Raw genomic sequence first — 16,244 nt, forward strand, 5'->3', positions numbered from 1 at the left:
ACCATTCTGCTTTTCTTCCTCCTTTCAATTAACTAGGGAAGCTGCCTGTTGCCCACTCTTACCCTCTCTTCATACTTGCTGGGAAAGGATGACAACTTGAATGGCCTCCTTGGACAGAGATGGAAGCCAGGTAAAGTTCCACCAGATGGATCCTTGGATGACTGATTACATAGAGTACAGCCAAAGTATTTTGGAGAAGGACTTTTGGCCATTTTTTCATATGCTGACTCCTTAACTGCCCTGTCAACTATAGACTCCAAATAAAATAAATGAAATCTGGTTCAATAAAAATTTGGATGTATTAATTCTTTTTATATATATTTAGGTCACAGGTACATACATATACATAAACTGCAAAAAACAATTTGTTATATAGGCTCAATATATTATCAATAGTTCAGCCCAGTGCTGAATAGTTTTAAAAAGTCAAAAAACCTAAGGTTTTCAGGAAGGATGACAGCATCAGGGACTTTATTATAGCCATATTTAATATAAATTAATGTATATTACCATGTGGAATATAGTTAATATCCAGTGTGAACCAGGTCCATGTCATACATTTGTTGTTTTTTTCTTCTTTTGCAGATTGGATACAAGGGAAGGAAGCTTCTTGGTTTTATAGGCTACACTTCTCTTGATGCGCTCTCCTTTGATGTTAACAATATATGGCAAGAGAGGAGGCCGGACAGTCAGAACTGTTCCTTGAGGTGTGTAGCCTCGGAGATGTAATCTGTCCTTAAAATGAGGTGTTACTGCAACCCAACCTATGAAGCATGGGACAGAACACAAAATGCTGTTAGCAACTACCTTGTTAAGAAACATGGAGCCAGGTGCAGTGGTGCACACCTGTAATCCCAGTGACTTGGGATTCTTGAGGCAGGAGGATTGCAAGTTCAAGGTCAGCATCAGCAATTTAGTGAGACCCTGTCTCAAAAAGTTAAGAGCCACGGTGGCCTGAGGCAGGATGATCACAAGTCGCAGAGGTTAATCTCAGCAATTCAGTGAGACCCTTTCTCAAAAGAAGGTGTAAAAAGTGTTGGGGATGTGGCTGGGCACAGTGGCACACACTTGTAATCCCAGCAACTTGGGAGGCCTAGGCAGGCGTGCAAGTTCAAAGCCAGCCTCAGCAGATTAGTGAGGCACTTAGCAACTCAGTGAGACTTTGTCTCTAAAAAAATATAAAAAGGACTAGGGATGTGGCTCAGTGGTTAAGCACCCTGGGTTTAATCCCTGGCACAAAAAAAAAAAAAAAAGTAAAGCATACAATGCATTTGTAAAAAACATAAAAGTTATTTTCAGAATAGGTCACATTATCTTAAAAAAAACCTGGCATGTATTCCTTTTTTTGGGTACTGGGAATTGAACCCAGGGCCTCAAGTGCGCTACCATTGAGCATTTATATCCCTGGCTACTAGCATGTACTCCTTAAAATAGGGCACATGTCTAAAAATAAACTCAAGTCAGTAAAACTACTTAATTTGCTTTATAAAAAGTGTCTAGTGTAGGGTTGTGGCTGCAGCTCAGTGGTAGAGTGCTTGCCTAGCAATATATAAGGCCCTGGATTCAATTCCAAGCATGGGGGTGACAGGGGAGAGAAGTACTTGGTGTAAAATTACCTGCAGAGGAAAACTTGATGTCAGCCACTGCTTCAGATCCCCCAAGTCCTTCTTCTAATGTTATGTCTTCGGCAACAAGAGGAGGAAATTCTGCCATTCGTTCTTCTCCACCCATTGGAACCTTCCATTGAAATATAATGAAGATGTCTCTACTACAAATTAAATTCCCCGAAACTGTAATATTACATAAATCACTGATAATTGTGTACAGGATCAAAAATGGAATCCTTTGGCTAGGTACAGTGATACATGCCTTAGTCCTAGCAGTTCAGGAGGCTGAGGCAGGGAGATCACAAAGTTTCAGGCCAGCCTAGGTAATTTAGGGAGACCTGGTCTCAAATGAAATATGAAAAGGGCTGGGGATGCAGCTCAGTGGTGGAATGACAATTTTGGGATTAAGCCTTTAATTTGTTTCATATTTATTTATTTAGTGGTACTAAAAACAAACAAACAAACAAACAAACAAAACGTGCTGGGGATGTGGCTAAGCAGTAAAGTGCCCTGGGTTAAATTCTCAGTATTAAAAAAAAAAAAGGAAATAAAGCATACAATGCATTTTTGAAAAGCATAAAGTTATTTTCAGAATAGGTCACATTATCTAAATAAATTGACATGTATTCCTTTTTTTTTTGGTACTGGGAACTGAACCCAGGGCCTCAAGTGCTCTATCATGGAGTCATGACCCTGGCTACTGGCATGTATTCCTTAAAATAAGGCACATGTTGAAAAATACACTTAAGTCAGTTAGACTACTAAATTTGCTTTATAAAAAGTGTCTAATGTAGGGTTGTGTCTGCAGCTCAACCCAAAGCATCTGGCTCTAATAAATTTTTTTTCCCCCTCTGTACTGAGGATTGAACTCAGGGGCACTCGGTATCCTCAGTCCTTTTTATATGAGATAGGGTCTTGCTAAATTATGGAGGGTATCACTAAATTTCTGAGGCTGGCCTGAAACTTGTTATGTTCCTGACTCAGCCTCAAGAATTGCTAAGATTACAGTGTGTGCCACTGTGCCCAGCTTCCAAAAATACAACCAATATACAACATATACTATCCAATCATAAATATGGTATATCTTGTAAAAGAGCTGAAAACAGTCTCTACTCAGGCAAATGGGCTTTGGAGAATTTTAAGAACTATTTCAATGGCATGGTAAGGGCCAAATGGGGACTACTTCAGGGGTGGGGAACGGGGAGCCAGCAACAAGCAGGTCTGTAAAGAGAAGGAGTGAGCAGGACACTCCCCAGTTTTTTTTTTTAAATAGACGAAAACAATTTTAATGCATATATAGGCCAAGAAAAAAAAAAAGAGCTAGGATAGCAGGAAAGAAGAGGAGCAATAAACTAAAATTGGTATCTGAGATTGAAAGATTGAAAATGGGGACTGAACCCAGGGGCACTCTACTGTAAACTTAATCTCTAGCCCTTTTACTTATTTATGAGTATATGTATTTTTTGGTACTGGGGATTAAACCCAGGGGTGCTTTAACACTGAAGTACATCCCCAGCTTTTTCCCTTTTTCTTTTTTTACTCTTTAGTCAAAATTTTACCTTTTAATTTCTTGCTTTTGTTTTTTCTTGGGTACTGAGTACTGAACTCAGGGGCACTCAATCACTGAGCCATATCCCTGGCCCTATTTTTATATATATATTTTACTTTTTGGCGGACACAGCATCTTTGTTTGTATGTGGTGCTGAGGATCGAACCCGGGCCGCATTCATGCCAGGCGAGCGCACCACCGCTTGAGCCACATCCCTAGCCCCTGGCCCTATTTTTTTTGTTGTTGTTATTTATTTAGAGACAGGGTCTCACTGTGTTGCTTAGTGCCTCACTTTTGCTGAGACTGGCTTTCAACTTGGGATCCTCCTTTTTCAGCCTCCCGTGCTGCTGGGATCATGGGCATGTGCCACTGTGCCAGGCTTACCTTTTTATTTCTTAATTTTTATTTCTTAACAGGGGCTTGCTAAGTTGCTGAGGCTGGTCTTGAACTTCTATGTCTGGCAACCAGATCATCTTTATTGTGAAGGGATCTGCAGTGCACTATAGGATGTTTAGCATCACCTGTGGTCTCACCACTGGATGTCAGTAGCATCTCCTATTTGTGACAAAATCTGTAATTTCTCTCCACTCAGCATTGTCTAGTATAACTATGCAATGATGTGACTACTGGGCACTTGAATGATGGCTAGTGTGACTAAGTAACCATATTTTAAATTTTATTTGATTTTAACTAATGTGTTTAAATTTAGGTAGGCATATGTATATGTGGCTAGTGTGGCTACCATTTTGGACACTGTAGTCTAAATATAGCTCTGTGGCTTTTCTAGAAATCACTTCTTTTTCATATAGAACCCCTTTTGCTTTATACCCAGAATCCTCAGAGAGAATGAGGTGGAAGGTTAGCTAGCTGATATGTAATAGATAGTTTTGTCTAATACAGGCTTTTCTTTCTTTCTTTTTTAATATTTGTTTATTTTTTAGTTGTAGGAAGACACAATACATTTATTTTTTTTATTTTTATATGGTGCTAAGGATCAAACCTAGTGCCTCACGCATATTAGGTGAGCGATCTACTTCTATGAGTCACAATCCCAGTATAATACAGGCTTTCTTGGCTGGGCGGTAGGACCATCAAAGGTGTACCAGCTCTAACTGTGCAATCATCAAGCCGGTTGACTCACCTGGAGTAATGTATGACCTGCATGCTTCTGATACAAAGCATCTGCCCTGTCCAAGGAAGTAATATGCACAGGAAGGAAGTTGGAAGCCACAACTGTAAACCAAGCAGACTGATTTCCCTTAAGAAAGGAGGAGAGAAATTATTTTACCCAATGAAAAATTTGATTACAAGGTATAGTAAAAAAGGAGAAAACTCTTCTTAAGAATGGGTAATAATAGCAGCTGTAATCAAATTATATAAATATAAAAAAAAAAAGGGAGCACAATATGGAAAGAGTGCATTTTACAATTCATGTGAATCATAAGACTAGGACTTTTGCAGACTTGTTGATATTATTGAAGTCAGGTATAAAATATTAAAAATCTATGGGCTTTAATGAAATATACAAGGGTTCTAGATGTGTAAGACTAAAATTTCCAACAAAGTATGATAAAACACAAAACCCAAGGAATGTACTATAACAATGTACTTATAAGTTACATGTTGGTGGACATATCTGTTTTGTTTTCCTTTCTTCTTTTCACTTTGGCAAAATGAAGAATGATTCTACAGATGCTCTAAAATCCCCAAAATGTATCATACAGATGAATAGCAAGCAAAAAGAACATATAAAAAAGATAATATCTGGGATATAAAGAAGTGCTGAATTACTTCAATGCATACTAGCTCTGGATCAAGAGGTCTAATCTTATGATTTCCTTGTGAAACAAGAGCACAGGAAAGGGATAGTATTTCATCTTTTTTTGTTTTCTTTTTTGGTATTGGGGATTGAACGCAGGGGCACTTGACCACTGAGTCACATCCCCTGCCCTATTTTATATTTTTATTTAGAGAGAGGGTCTCAGTGAGTTGCTTAGTACCTCACTTTTGCTGAGGCTGGCTTTGAACTAGTGATCTTCCTGCCTCAGTCTCCCAAGCTGCTGGGATTATAGGCGTGCACCACAGCTCCTGGCTCAGTATCTGGTCTTAAATGCTAAGTTTTTAGGGCATTCAATATCCCTTTGATGATAAGGTTTTTAAGACCCAATATTCCTTTTTTTTCCCCCCTTTCTCCCAAGCTTTTATGGAAATTTCCAAACATATAAAATCATGACTTAGTTATATAAACATTTTGACAGTCTTATTCATAATGTTAATGCTTCTTTAAAGTACATCCTAATACCTAGTAGTTTTTAATGGTACAGATTTTTCTTACCTGCAGGAAATCTATGCGGCCTATAGCACCCAAAAATAGAACCATTCCTGGTTTAAGCACAAAAGTTCTTGGAATAATGGAATGTGTTGGTAGAACAATGTTTACTTCTTTTTCTGTTAGAAGATTTAAAATCTGTAAGGCAAATGGCAAGTTTAATAGAGAATTACTTTTACTGAAAATATGGTATTTTGAGATTCACTTATAAAAAATGATGAGAAAATACTACAAAATATACCAAATTATGTCAGTTAGTCACATATGAACTCTGTCTAAATTAATCTCAATTTACTGGTGGTTATACTCATTTCAAAACTGAGTCTTGGGCAGTGGCAAAATAACTTCATAGGTATATGATATTTTTCTATGTCATCACTATACTACAATGTTAAAATTGGTATGAACTTGAAAATGTTTCAGGATCAATACCATGGGAGAAAACATATGCTCAGGTCTTCTGGGGAACAGTATTTTCCAGCTTAAATTAATAGACTGCAACCTCATGTCCTAGTGGTTAAGCATGTATGCATCAGAGGTCAACAGCTTGAAGAACCTTTCTAAATTCTGGACTTCAATATCCTTATTTCCCCTAAATATTCAGCACAAACTGAGAAAAAGTTATGATTCCTCTGGCTTATATAAGAATAAAGACTTCTTTTTTCTTTTGGCAGTAGGGGGTATTAAACCCAGAGACTAATGCATGCCAGGCAGTACTCTATAGCTAAGCTACATCCCCAGATCTCTGAGACAGAGCCTCACTTAAATTGCCTACATTGGCCTCGAACTTTCTATCTTCCTGCCTCAACTTCTCAAGTAGTTGGGATTACAGCTTGGTGAATAAAGATTCACCAAGTCTTTAAAAATGAAGACTAGAGAAAATAGAAGAGGAAAAATAGGAAGTATAAGAGTCTGATAAGATTTAAGAGGTAAAAATCAGATTAAAAGAGAGAAGAGGACTGGGGGTGTAGGCAAGTGATAGAATACCTGCCTACTTAACACATGAGGCCCTGGGTTCAATCCTTAGCACAGGAAGAAAAAAAGGGCATAAATGGCAAATAATCTTGTTAATTCAGCTGGGTATAGTGATTCATGCAGTTTAGGAGGCTGAGTCAGGAGGATCACAAATTCAAAGCCAGCCTCAGCAACTTAGCAAGGCTCTAAGCAACTTAATGAGACCCCATCTCAAAATAAATAATAAAAAAGGGATAGGGATGTTGCTCAGTGGATAAGTGCTCCTGGGTTCAACCCCCCCCCATCCCACCCCAAACAAAACAAAATCTTGTGAATTTGGTTCTTAGCAATTTAGTGACACCCTGTCTCAAGAAATAAAAAGGTCTGGGTTGGGGATGTGGCTAAAGCGGTAACAGGCTCGCCTGGCATGCGTGAGGCGCTGGGTTTGATCCTCAGCACCACATACAAATAAAATAAAGATGTTATGTCCACCGAAAACTAAAAAATAAATATTAAAAAAATTCTCTCTTAAAAAAAAATAAATAAAAAGGTCTGGGGATATTGCTTAGTGGTAGAGTGCTTCTAGCATGTGAGTCTCTAGCTTCAATATCCAGTGCCCAGGAAATAAACAAACATCCCAGTCCTTTTTTATTTTTTAATCTGAGATAGGGTCTGAGTTGCTGAGGTTGGTCTTGAACTTGTGACCCTCTTATCTCTCAGCTTCTTGAGTTTCTGGGATTATAGGTCTGTACCACTGCATCTGGCTATCTGACAGATTTTTGTATTAAAAAAACCCGAGGGACTTAATTCTGCTAGCTAGAATATTTTGCAAATCCTTGACTTTCTGATTCAACTGTTTCACATGAGGGTACATGACTAAAGTAATGACTATATTGACCTAAATGAGTGTGAAAGGAAATAATTAGTTGGTGAAGTTACACTAATAGAACATCAATGGAAAGCAGTCCAGTTATTCAGAAAAGACTGAGCATGAGTGATTACTCTAGGTGAGCAATAAATGTTAAACTGATGTTTATGATGTGGTATACCAAAGAGTATATGATTCTGAGAATGAAATAGTAACTGAACCTGATAAGGTAAAGGAAAGTACCTAAGAAACCGGTATTGTTTCACAGGGAGGTACGAGATAATTAGGATAATTAAAAACTGGCAGTAGCCAGACTCAAAGGAAGAGATTAATACAACTGTTGTGAGGCTGTATCCCAGATGCCCACTTGAGCCAATGATTTGGATAAAGATCAAAACTGCAAATAATAAAAAGTTGTGAGATTCAATTGGTCTGTTACAAAGCAAAATAATTAAGACAAAATCAAAGAATTTAATTAAAACAAAATGAAAGTTACCCATAAGATGCTGCAATTGGATTAAAAAGAGGCCTAAGGGGCTGGGGTTGTAGCTCAGTGGTACAGTGCTCGCCTGGCACGTGCGAGGCACTGGATTGTCAGCACCACATTAAAATAAAGATATTGTGGGCTGGGGATGTGGCTCAAGCGGTAGCGCGCTTGCCTGGCATGCGTGCGGCCCAGGTTCCATCCTCAGCACCACATACAAACAAAGATGTTGTGTCCGCAGAAAACTGAAAAATAAATATTAAAAAAAAAAAAAACCTCTCTCTTAAAAATAAATAAATAAATAAAGGGCCAGAGGCACTTAAAAATAATAAAGATATTGTGTCCACTTACAACTAAAAAATAAATATTAAAAAAAAAGAGGCCTAAAGGCAAGACAGGTTCACTTAATTCTATTCTAAATTATGCTCATCTAATAAAAACAAAAAAAGTGGAAAAAATTAAACTATGCTCATTTGACAGGACTTACAATTTAACATATTTCAAGGGAAATAAGTTTATGTTGATTCCATACAGTTTTGAGGAAAAATGAGTACAAGTTATAGGGAAACTGTTGAGTGCAACACAAACATTGGGTCAAAGACCAAATGGGTTACTGTAGGAGGTTAGGTGACACTGCTTCACCTAATAGTGAATCACTCCCTATTTTAGTTCAAATTGGATAACCTTGTGATGGATATGTTACATAGGGAATTCAAACATGGAATAGGGAGCTGGACTGCAGTGATATTTATGATTTCTTCCAACCTCAAAATCTAGGATCCTGTAAACATCTAATTAAGCTAACTACAATCATAAATATAATCAAGTAGATTGTCTTCAGACAATTTTTTGTCTACCAAAAAAGTAGAGATTTGATGACATATAGCTTTCTACCAATTAAGACAGTACTTCTGCAATTGAAAGTAAATGTTTCTAAAACAAACCAAAAACGTACGCAATTTTCTTTTGTAATTCCAGGGGTGTCATAAAACCAGTGGGCATCTTTCACATCTTGAGGAGTCAATTCTATCCGTTTGGTGGATTTCTCCACAACCATGACAGGTTCATTTCCCATGTCAAAGGCAAGTGAATCAACATCAAACTCAAAAGTATCTTCTTTCTTTTGTTCTTTTGAATATAAGAATGTTCTTCCAACTCTTCCTAAAATGAATGATATTGAGGTTATCAGTTGCTCCTTTAATGCTTTTGATTTCCAGACAATTTTTATGTTTTTCTCAAACAAGTCACTCAGACTAACTACAGGGTATGGAAGTAAGACTGCAACAATACTTGTGTGGAACTCCTCACAAAGGTAATGAGAGTCAGACTTTTAAAATGATAAAAGTGCAAGGCTAGCTGTGCACACTCAGGCAGATGGCACTGGAATTCAGTTTTCACTAAAGCCAGGCTGAAAAAGTTACCAAGGAGAGAAGGGTAACCTAATGTAAAGCTGCTGCACAGAATCAATGAGCATTACCACTTGTATTGGTGTGGGTTTCAAAATAGCAAAGCCCTTGCCTCTAAAGGGTCTGTTTCAGAAGAAGGAAGTAAGTCTCTACCCACAGAAACTGGCTAGCTTAAGACAGCTGTATTATAGGTCTCAACAAAGAATTTTAACAGAGAATCAACAAGTGTTTTCCCAAATAGGGCACTTACCAACTACATAACCATGCTTTTTAAAGCGATTCAGTTGATTTTGTTCTTTTTCACTAAGATCTTCTTCAGCTTTATTTGCATCACTTTTAAGTCTTTTTTGTCTTTCAAACATTCTATAAGGAGTTGGGTTGCAAATAGGAAACTTCAGAAGGTTTAATGTGGTACCTGAAATACCAAAGAATAGTGTTTTCAGAAAAGGGATCAAGGGGAGGAAAATGAACATTTCTTAGGATCTACATTATGTTGGCTGTGATTCATCTCCCTCAACCTCCATGACAATCCTCTATAAAATTATTGTCACTTTAAATGAGGAAATCATCTTAAAGATGGGCTCAGAGGCTAATCAAGATTTGAATCCAAAATCTGGAACCTGATTATTCCCATTTCCACACGGCTATCCAGTATAAAAACAATTCTGTGTATAAGTCAGATGAGATTTGGTACATTCAAAATGACATGGCTGTAGAGAGTTCTGAGTATATTTCAACTGAAAGTGCAAGATAGAGAACAGTGGGCCAGGAAAGGCATGGTGGCACATGCTTGTAATCACAACCTTCCGAAAGGCCAAGGCAGAAGGAAATTTCCTTCTTCTGGAAAAGAGACCCTTTAGAGACAAGGACTCTGCTACTTGCTAAAGCCAGCCTTAGCAACTTAGTGAGACCCAGTTTCAAAATAAAAAATAAAGGGCCAGGGATGTGGTTCATTGGTAAAACACCTTGGGTTCAATCTCTGGTATCAAAACAAAAAAGCAAAAAACGAAAACACAAAACAAAACAAAAAAAGCTCTAACCAAATGCAGTTAAACCCTGGTTTCAAGGGAACAAATGGGGAAGTTAGTTTTGTGAACTTAAATAATGAAGAGGGTCATAAAAGAAATCAGTTTTCCATCACAGAAGTTTCTTAAAGTCACAAAACAAAGCCAAACACCATATTGCATTAACGAATTATTCAGATGTTATGTATGTATGGTGTCAAGAATAAATTCAGGATGTGAACAGTAACACTGAGGGGTGGAGAGCGGTAAAAAAAAAAAAAAAAAAAAGGAAGCACAATTTTCAAGAAAAACATTCAAAGAAAATAAACTGGAAGGGAAATCTCCAAGACAGTGGGAACTTTGCTTTGTTTGTTCCCTGGTGTGTTTTCTGTTTGAAAACAACATATACTTAATTTCGACGCAGTAAGGTGATACAGAAGAGGGGTGTAACAAAGTATGAGAGGATTTTTAAATGGAAGCCTCCATGCAGTCTAACTTGATCGTTTAAGCAAAGAAACAGTAGGTGCCTGTGCCACGACCAGATGTCCAATTTCTCAGCATGCGAGCCTCCTAAGCCTCACCTGGCCAAGGGGAGATGGTGGCCCTGTCGATGGCCTCGGTGCCCTTTGCGGTGCAGTAATCAGACTCCAGGAGTGTGTTAAAAAGAGTGGACTTGCCAGAGTTGGTGGCGCCTACCAGGTAGACATCGCCACGGTAACGCCAGGAGCGCTGAAGTGCGGAGATCAATTCTTCAATTCCATAGCCAGTCTTGGCGCTGATCAGCCTTACGTCCCTGACCACCGTGCGCGACCAGGCCGACGGATTCGAATTCTCCTTCGCATCCCCTGGCTTGTCCTCGCTGGATTGCTGTGGTCCTCGGTGGCCAGGGGCCGGCAGGAGTCCGGCACGGATGCAGTCGTCCCACAGCCTGTTTCGGAGTCGCTGCCGGTAGCCGGGAGAATCCTGAGGGAGCAGGTCCACTTTGTTCCCCAGCACGATTAGCTGCTTGGCACCCACCAGCTTGGGCAAGTCGGACAGCAGGGCGTCGGGCAAGTCCAGCAGGTCTACCATGTACAACACCAGGGCTGGCCCAGGCCGCCGTAGCGCGGCGCTCACCAGTTCCAAGTACTGTTCGCGACTCACCTGCACGCGCAGGGCGCGCCGGTGGTGCACCAGCAGCCAGCAGCGCTGGCACACGAGCCGCACAGGTCCGCCGTCCGCCTGGGCCACGCTGGAGAACTTCTCGCTGGGGAGGTAGCCGGGCATGCCGGGGTCCTGGCAGTGCAGCTCTGCCCCGCAGCCCGTGCAGTTCATGCCGCTAGGAGGCACCGTCGGGTCCGGGAGTTCTACGATCGGGCGCGGGCGGCGTCCGGCCCGTACCTTCTGCTGGAGTCGTTCCTCCTTCCGCTGATCCTGTTGTCGTTCTTTCTCCTGCTGCAGCTGCAGCACCTTACGCAACTGCTCCTCCGGACTCGGTGCCCGCGGGGGCTTCGGGACGTATTCCGGGAACACAAAATGCTCCTCCGTGTCAGTGGTTTCTTTGTAGTTCCCAGTGGCCGAGGGGCCACGAGGAAGCCCACGTCCCAGGAGGGATGGGTATTGGAAGAAGGCAGCTGCGCATCTCCTCTCCAGGATCGGATCCCGGAGGCCATGGCGCGTTACGGCGGGCGACAATCCCTGCAGGAAGCGCCACAGCAGCCTATGCGCCAGGCTTCTGGGCAGCATGGGGAAGGGCGCCACCAAGAGCGGGGCGGAGCCACGAGCGCAGGCGTGTCCCAGCGTTCCAGACCCGCGCGAAACCCGAGACCCAAGCCCGGGGGTACTTGGGAATTGTCCACCACGCTTAAAACCCCGTGAGTTCTCGCGATGAAACTCTGAGGCCTTAGAGCCCACTTAAAGTGGACAAGGTACCGTCAAGCACGACGTGCCACAAGTCGTCCTTAATAAATCAAGTTTTGTCTTTAGAAGTGCAGAAAATTGGCATAGAATGCTGCGGACTCACGTCCACAACCAAAACCTTTCATTAATACACTGTTTTTCGGGTGTCATTGTTTGCGCAACTACAGCGAAAAACAAAACAGACCGAAAGCTTTGACCGGCAGCAACCAACTCTTGGCCTAAACGAGCGATCCTCTTACTTAACACAATTTGCGCGCCAGCAACTCTCCCCGGCTAAACTTTACCCTACTGTCCGCGCAGGCGCAAATCTTACGTTGGCGTTTGCGGGCGGCCTTTGCTGCGGCACGCAGAGCATTCTGGGAATTCCGGAGACGGAAATTACTTCGCTTCTCGCTGAGGGTACTGGTGGCGGTTGTGCGCCTATCTTTGATTTCTCGAGTTAGGAGCTCCAAAGCCTTCTGCCAATATGTATGACGCAGACGAGGGTAGGTGAACACTCAAAACACATTTCGCGGCGACATTTAAGAAGGGAAACGGGGGTTACTGGGTGGAGGGAGTTTTGAGGCTCTCTCCCTCGTCCGCCTCAGGCAGCCCCTTGTCGTGTTCCCCACGCACCCCAGGCCCGGAACCAAGCTGGGCTTGCGGGAGGCGCAGGGTCAGGGAACGTGTGTTCATGTTTCCAGTCGGGTTCGTTCTGGTTCTCTCCACCGTCTCCTTCTGTCCAGTCTGATATCACCTTTCATATTTGAACTTGAAGGAGCTCCCCTCTGCCTTTCAGTTTTCCTAAAGGTCGCAGTCGATTTATTGAATACCTGGATTTTTGAGCACCAGTCTTATGCCTCACGTTGTATTAGGCTCTGGAAATACAGCGGGGACAAAGGATTTTGGAGGGGGAGTGTTGGTCTTTCCTTCCTGTCTATTAGTCTTTAAGTAAATTGCTTTCCTTCTTGTCTATTAGTCTTTAAGTAAATTGCTTTAAAAGATGGCCTTTAAATCTCCCACAGGATAACATAGTTCTCAGGTTATATGTATTCCGCTGAACAGGGCCAATTTATCTTTTTACTTTTCACATATGTTATTCTTAGTCATGCCTAACGTATTTTTTTTCTTCCTTTTGGTACCTGGGATGGTGTTCATGGTTTAGTCATTGAGCCAAGTCCCCAGCCGTTTTTTATTTTGAGGCAGGGTCTCATAAAGTTGTCTGGGGCCTCACTAACTTGCTGAGGCTGGCTTTGAGATCTTCCTGCCTCAGCCTCGTGTCACTGGGCTTCGTGGAGTGCACCACCACACCTGTCTTTGAATGTATTTTTAAAGTTCCCTCTCCCTTCTCCACTTCTATTATTTCAGATTTCTTTTTTTTCTCTTTTAAGCTCTCAATTCTCTGGCCGCCTCTCACATTTCTCATTCTCTTAGCCACCTCATAAAGAAAATAGAAGCAAAAACTTAAACTTTTAAAGTTGCTGAAACATCTCAGTTTCATTTACAGCTTTTGTCCAGAAATCTTATATTCTCTGCTTTTTAACTACTATCTCAGTGGAAGAAAAATTCAAGAGAAGTTTTTTTATAGCTTACTTTTTTGAGTGGGTAATATATTCTCATCACTCACAAGCTGGAAAATAAGAGTGTTGAAAAGTATCAGGTCTCATTTTTGTTTTCCATCTGCCCAGTTTGAACCCTCTCCACAGGTGATCCTGTTTTTAGATTTTTTTTTTTTTTTTTTTGGTACCAGGGATTGAACCCAGGGGCACTTAATTACTGAGCTACATCCCCAGCCCTTTTTTCATATTAGAGACAGGGTCTCACAGAGTTGCTTAGGGCCTTGCTAAGTTGCTGAGGCTGGGTTTGAACTCTCAATCCTCCTTATCTCAGCCTTTCGAGTGGCTGGGATTATAGGTGAATAGAATAGAATAGAATAATTATATGCTTGGCTTGTTCTGTTCTCAGATTCTTGACATTTATTTTATGGCCTAGGGATGTAGCTCAGTGGTAGAGCACTTACTTAGTTTGGATGAGGCCTTGGGTTCAATCCCAGTGCCATAAAAAAAAAACAACAACAAAAAAAACCAGTTTAACTTCTTTGTTTTTTTATGCATATTTAAGCAAATATAAATTGGGTTCTATTTTTCCCCTTTTTACAAACAAAAAAGTAGCATTCACACTTTTCAGCACTTTGGTTTTTGTAATATGAGTAGGGGTTTTCCTATTACTACATAGAGAGTATTCTCATCACCCCAAAGCTATTGAGTGTGTATGGATGTACCATAACTTAAGTAGTCTCTTATTGAAGGATATTAATAATCAGTACTGTAGTGAAGTATCTTGTACATAATCATTTTGCTCAAATGTTTGTAGGATAGATTTCTAGATAATAGAATTGTCAGGTTGAACGATATGTGTGTTAAAAAAATTTTTAGTTGATGCCATGTGACCAATTTACATTACTAATTTACATTGTACTAATTTACATTCTCATCAGTGTTTAGTAATCCTGTGGAAAGTAAGTTTATCAAAGCTACTACAGCAGTGAGTCTACCTTTGATTTGTGCAGACCTTCCTCCAAAATCTTTATTAGGTATATCCTTATTAGTTTTCACCTACTTCTTTTCAACCTGGCTTCTTTCTATGTGAAAATGTCAAATCTGGGCTGGGGATATGGCTCAAGCGGTAGCGCGCTCACCTGGCATGTATGCATCCCGGGTTCGATCCTCAGTACCACATACAAACAAAGATGTTGTGTCCACCCTCAAAACTAAAAAATAAATATTAAAATTCTCTCTCTCCTCTCTCTCTCTCTTAAAAAAATGAAATAAAGATATTTCAGTTTAATAAAGATATTTAAAAAAAAAAGAAAATGTCAAATCTCACTTGTTTGTAGGAAAACAAGTTAAACTCTTTTCATTGTTTGCTTTTTCTTCCAATATTTTGTTTTTCTCATTGCAGCCAAGCTTTGCCTTATTTCCAATTTCCATCTTTCAGGGTCTCCTTAACCCATGCTAATCTGATTCTTCTGATGCTGCTACATTAAAACAACTCTTACTAGATTATTTATGACTTCTTAGTTGATAAATCAGATGGGCATTTAAAGTGTCATTTAAAAAGTCTTATCTATAACTATGTGGTATCCAACATTGTTGACAGACTTCTTCCTGGAAATTCACTCATCTCTTCTTCTACATCACTTTCACTTGATTCTTCTTACCTATTTGACTTTCCTTCTCATTCTCTTCTACTATTCACATTCTTCCTGGGTGATCTTATCCATTCTTTTATGACTTCAGTTACTGCCTGTATGTGTGTGTCTTTTAGATATGTATTCCCAATTCAGATATTCTGCATACTAACTACTATTAGACATCTGGGATGTCACCCAGGCTCTTTAAACTCATCACTGCCTAAACTGAGTTCACTGTGTTCTTTTATCCAGTCTCCTTCCAAAGCCTTTGCCTTCTGTGTCCTCCATTTCGGTGAATGGTACTACCCTCTTATTTCTGGTTGTGGAAGTCAGAAGCCTTGGCATTGTATTTTTGTTTTTAGAGAATCTGGCCCCAAATTCCTGTCCTTAAGTGATCCTCCTGACTTAGCCTCCTGAATCACTGGGATTAGAGGCACACATAACTGCTCTCAACTCCTTGGGAATCAGTTTTAATTCCTGTTTGTTGCTCTTGTACCTAATTAACCATCACGTTTTGATGATCAGAGTCTTCTAAATATGTCATATCTGAGTCACTTCTCTTTGTTCCCATTGCCACATTCTTGTTCATGCTACCACCAGCTCTTGGCAAGAACACTCCTGATTTGTGTTCTTCTGGTCTTCTCCAAGCTACTCTGCACACTGGGCATAGTGATCTTTCAGAAGTGACATCTGATCTAGCCATACCCCTATTCAAATCTTAGAATGGTCTCTCATACCTCTGTTGGTGTGAACCAGATTTGTCTCACTCCCCTTCCAACTTCACTCTCCTGCTTCAGTGGCCTTCTTTCCATGAATATGCCATACGTCTTTTGCACAAGCTTTTTTTACTGCTTGATATACTTCTTTCTTCACTCCTTACCTTCACAATCTCATTTTTGCCTAATTTACTGTTCCATTCATGACATGAGGTCTGTGTTTAGCTTAGCTTTTTTTTTTTTTCCCCTTCATACA

The 16,244-nt window shown here is 40.5% G+C and overlaps 2 protein-coding genes across 5 annotated transcripts in view; one reads left to right on the top strand and one right to left on the bottom strand.

The window, feature by feature from the left end:
* Positions 1 to 291: 291 nt before the first annotated feature.
* On the bottom strand, positions 292 to 12,327 carry Noa1 (nitric oxide associated 1). 3 transcript variants are annotated; one of them, XM_005320034.5, is made up of 7 exons: positions 10,783 to 12,327; positions 9,448 to 9,612; positions 8,747 to 8,952; positions 5,492 to 5,623; positions 4,298 to 4,414; positions 1,617 to 1,737; positions 292 to 764 (listed from the first exon to the last, which is right to left on the bottom strand). In XM_005320034.5, exons 1-7 carry the CDS (start codon positions 11,924 to 11,926, stop codon positions 553 to 555), a joined length of 2,097 nt encoding a protein of 698 aa, XP_005320091.2. In that variant the 5' UTR covers positions 11,927 to 12,327; the 3' UTR covers positions 292 to 552. The 3 variants fall into 3 exon arrangements, with proteins under 3 accessions (XP_005320091.2, XP_077877451.1, XP_077877450.1); XM_078021325.1 differs by lacking the exon at positions 9,448 to 9,612; XM_078021324.1 differs by lacking the exon at positions 4,298 to 4,414.
* A 102-nt stretch (positions 12,328 to 12,429) lies between these two features.
* The window catches only part of Polr2b (RNA polymerase II subunit B), a 46,257-nt gene continuing 42,442 nt past the window's right edge, over positions 12,430 to 16,244 (top strand). Inside the window, exon 1 of one of the 2 annotated variants that reach the window (XM_005320035.5) lies at positions 12,430 to 12,585. In XM_005320035.5, coding sequence (XP_005320092.1) covers positions 12,567 to 12,585 — 19 coding nt within the window. In that variant the 5' untranslated portion in view covers positions 12,430 to 12,566. The remainder of the gene's footprint in view (positions 12,586 to 16,244) is intronic. The other variant, XM_040292374.2, reaches the window with a different exon arrangement.

This window comes from Ictidomys tridecemlineatus, chromosome 9, assembly GCF_052094955.1.
Source record: "Ictidomys tridecemlineatus isolate mIctTri1 chromosome 9, mIctTri1.hap1, whole genome shotgun sequence".
NCBI lineage: Eukaryota > Metazoa > Chordata > Mammalia > Rodentia > Sciuridae > Ictidomys > Ictidomys tridecemlineatus.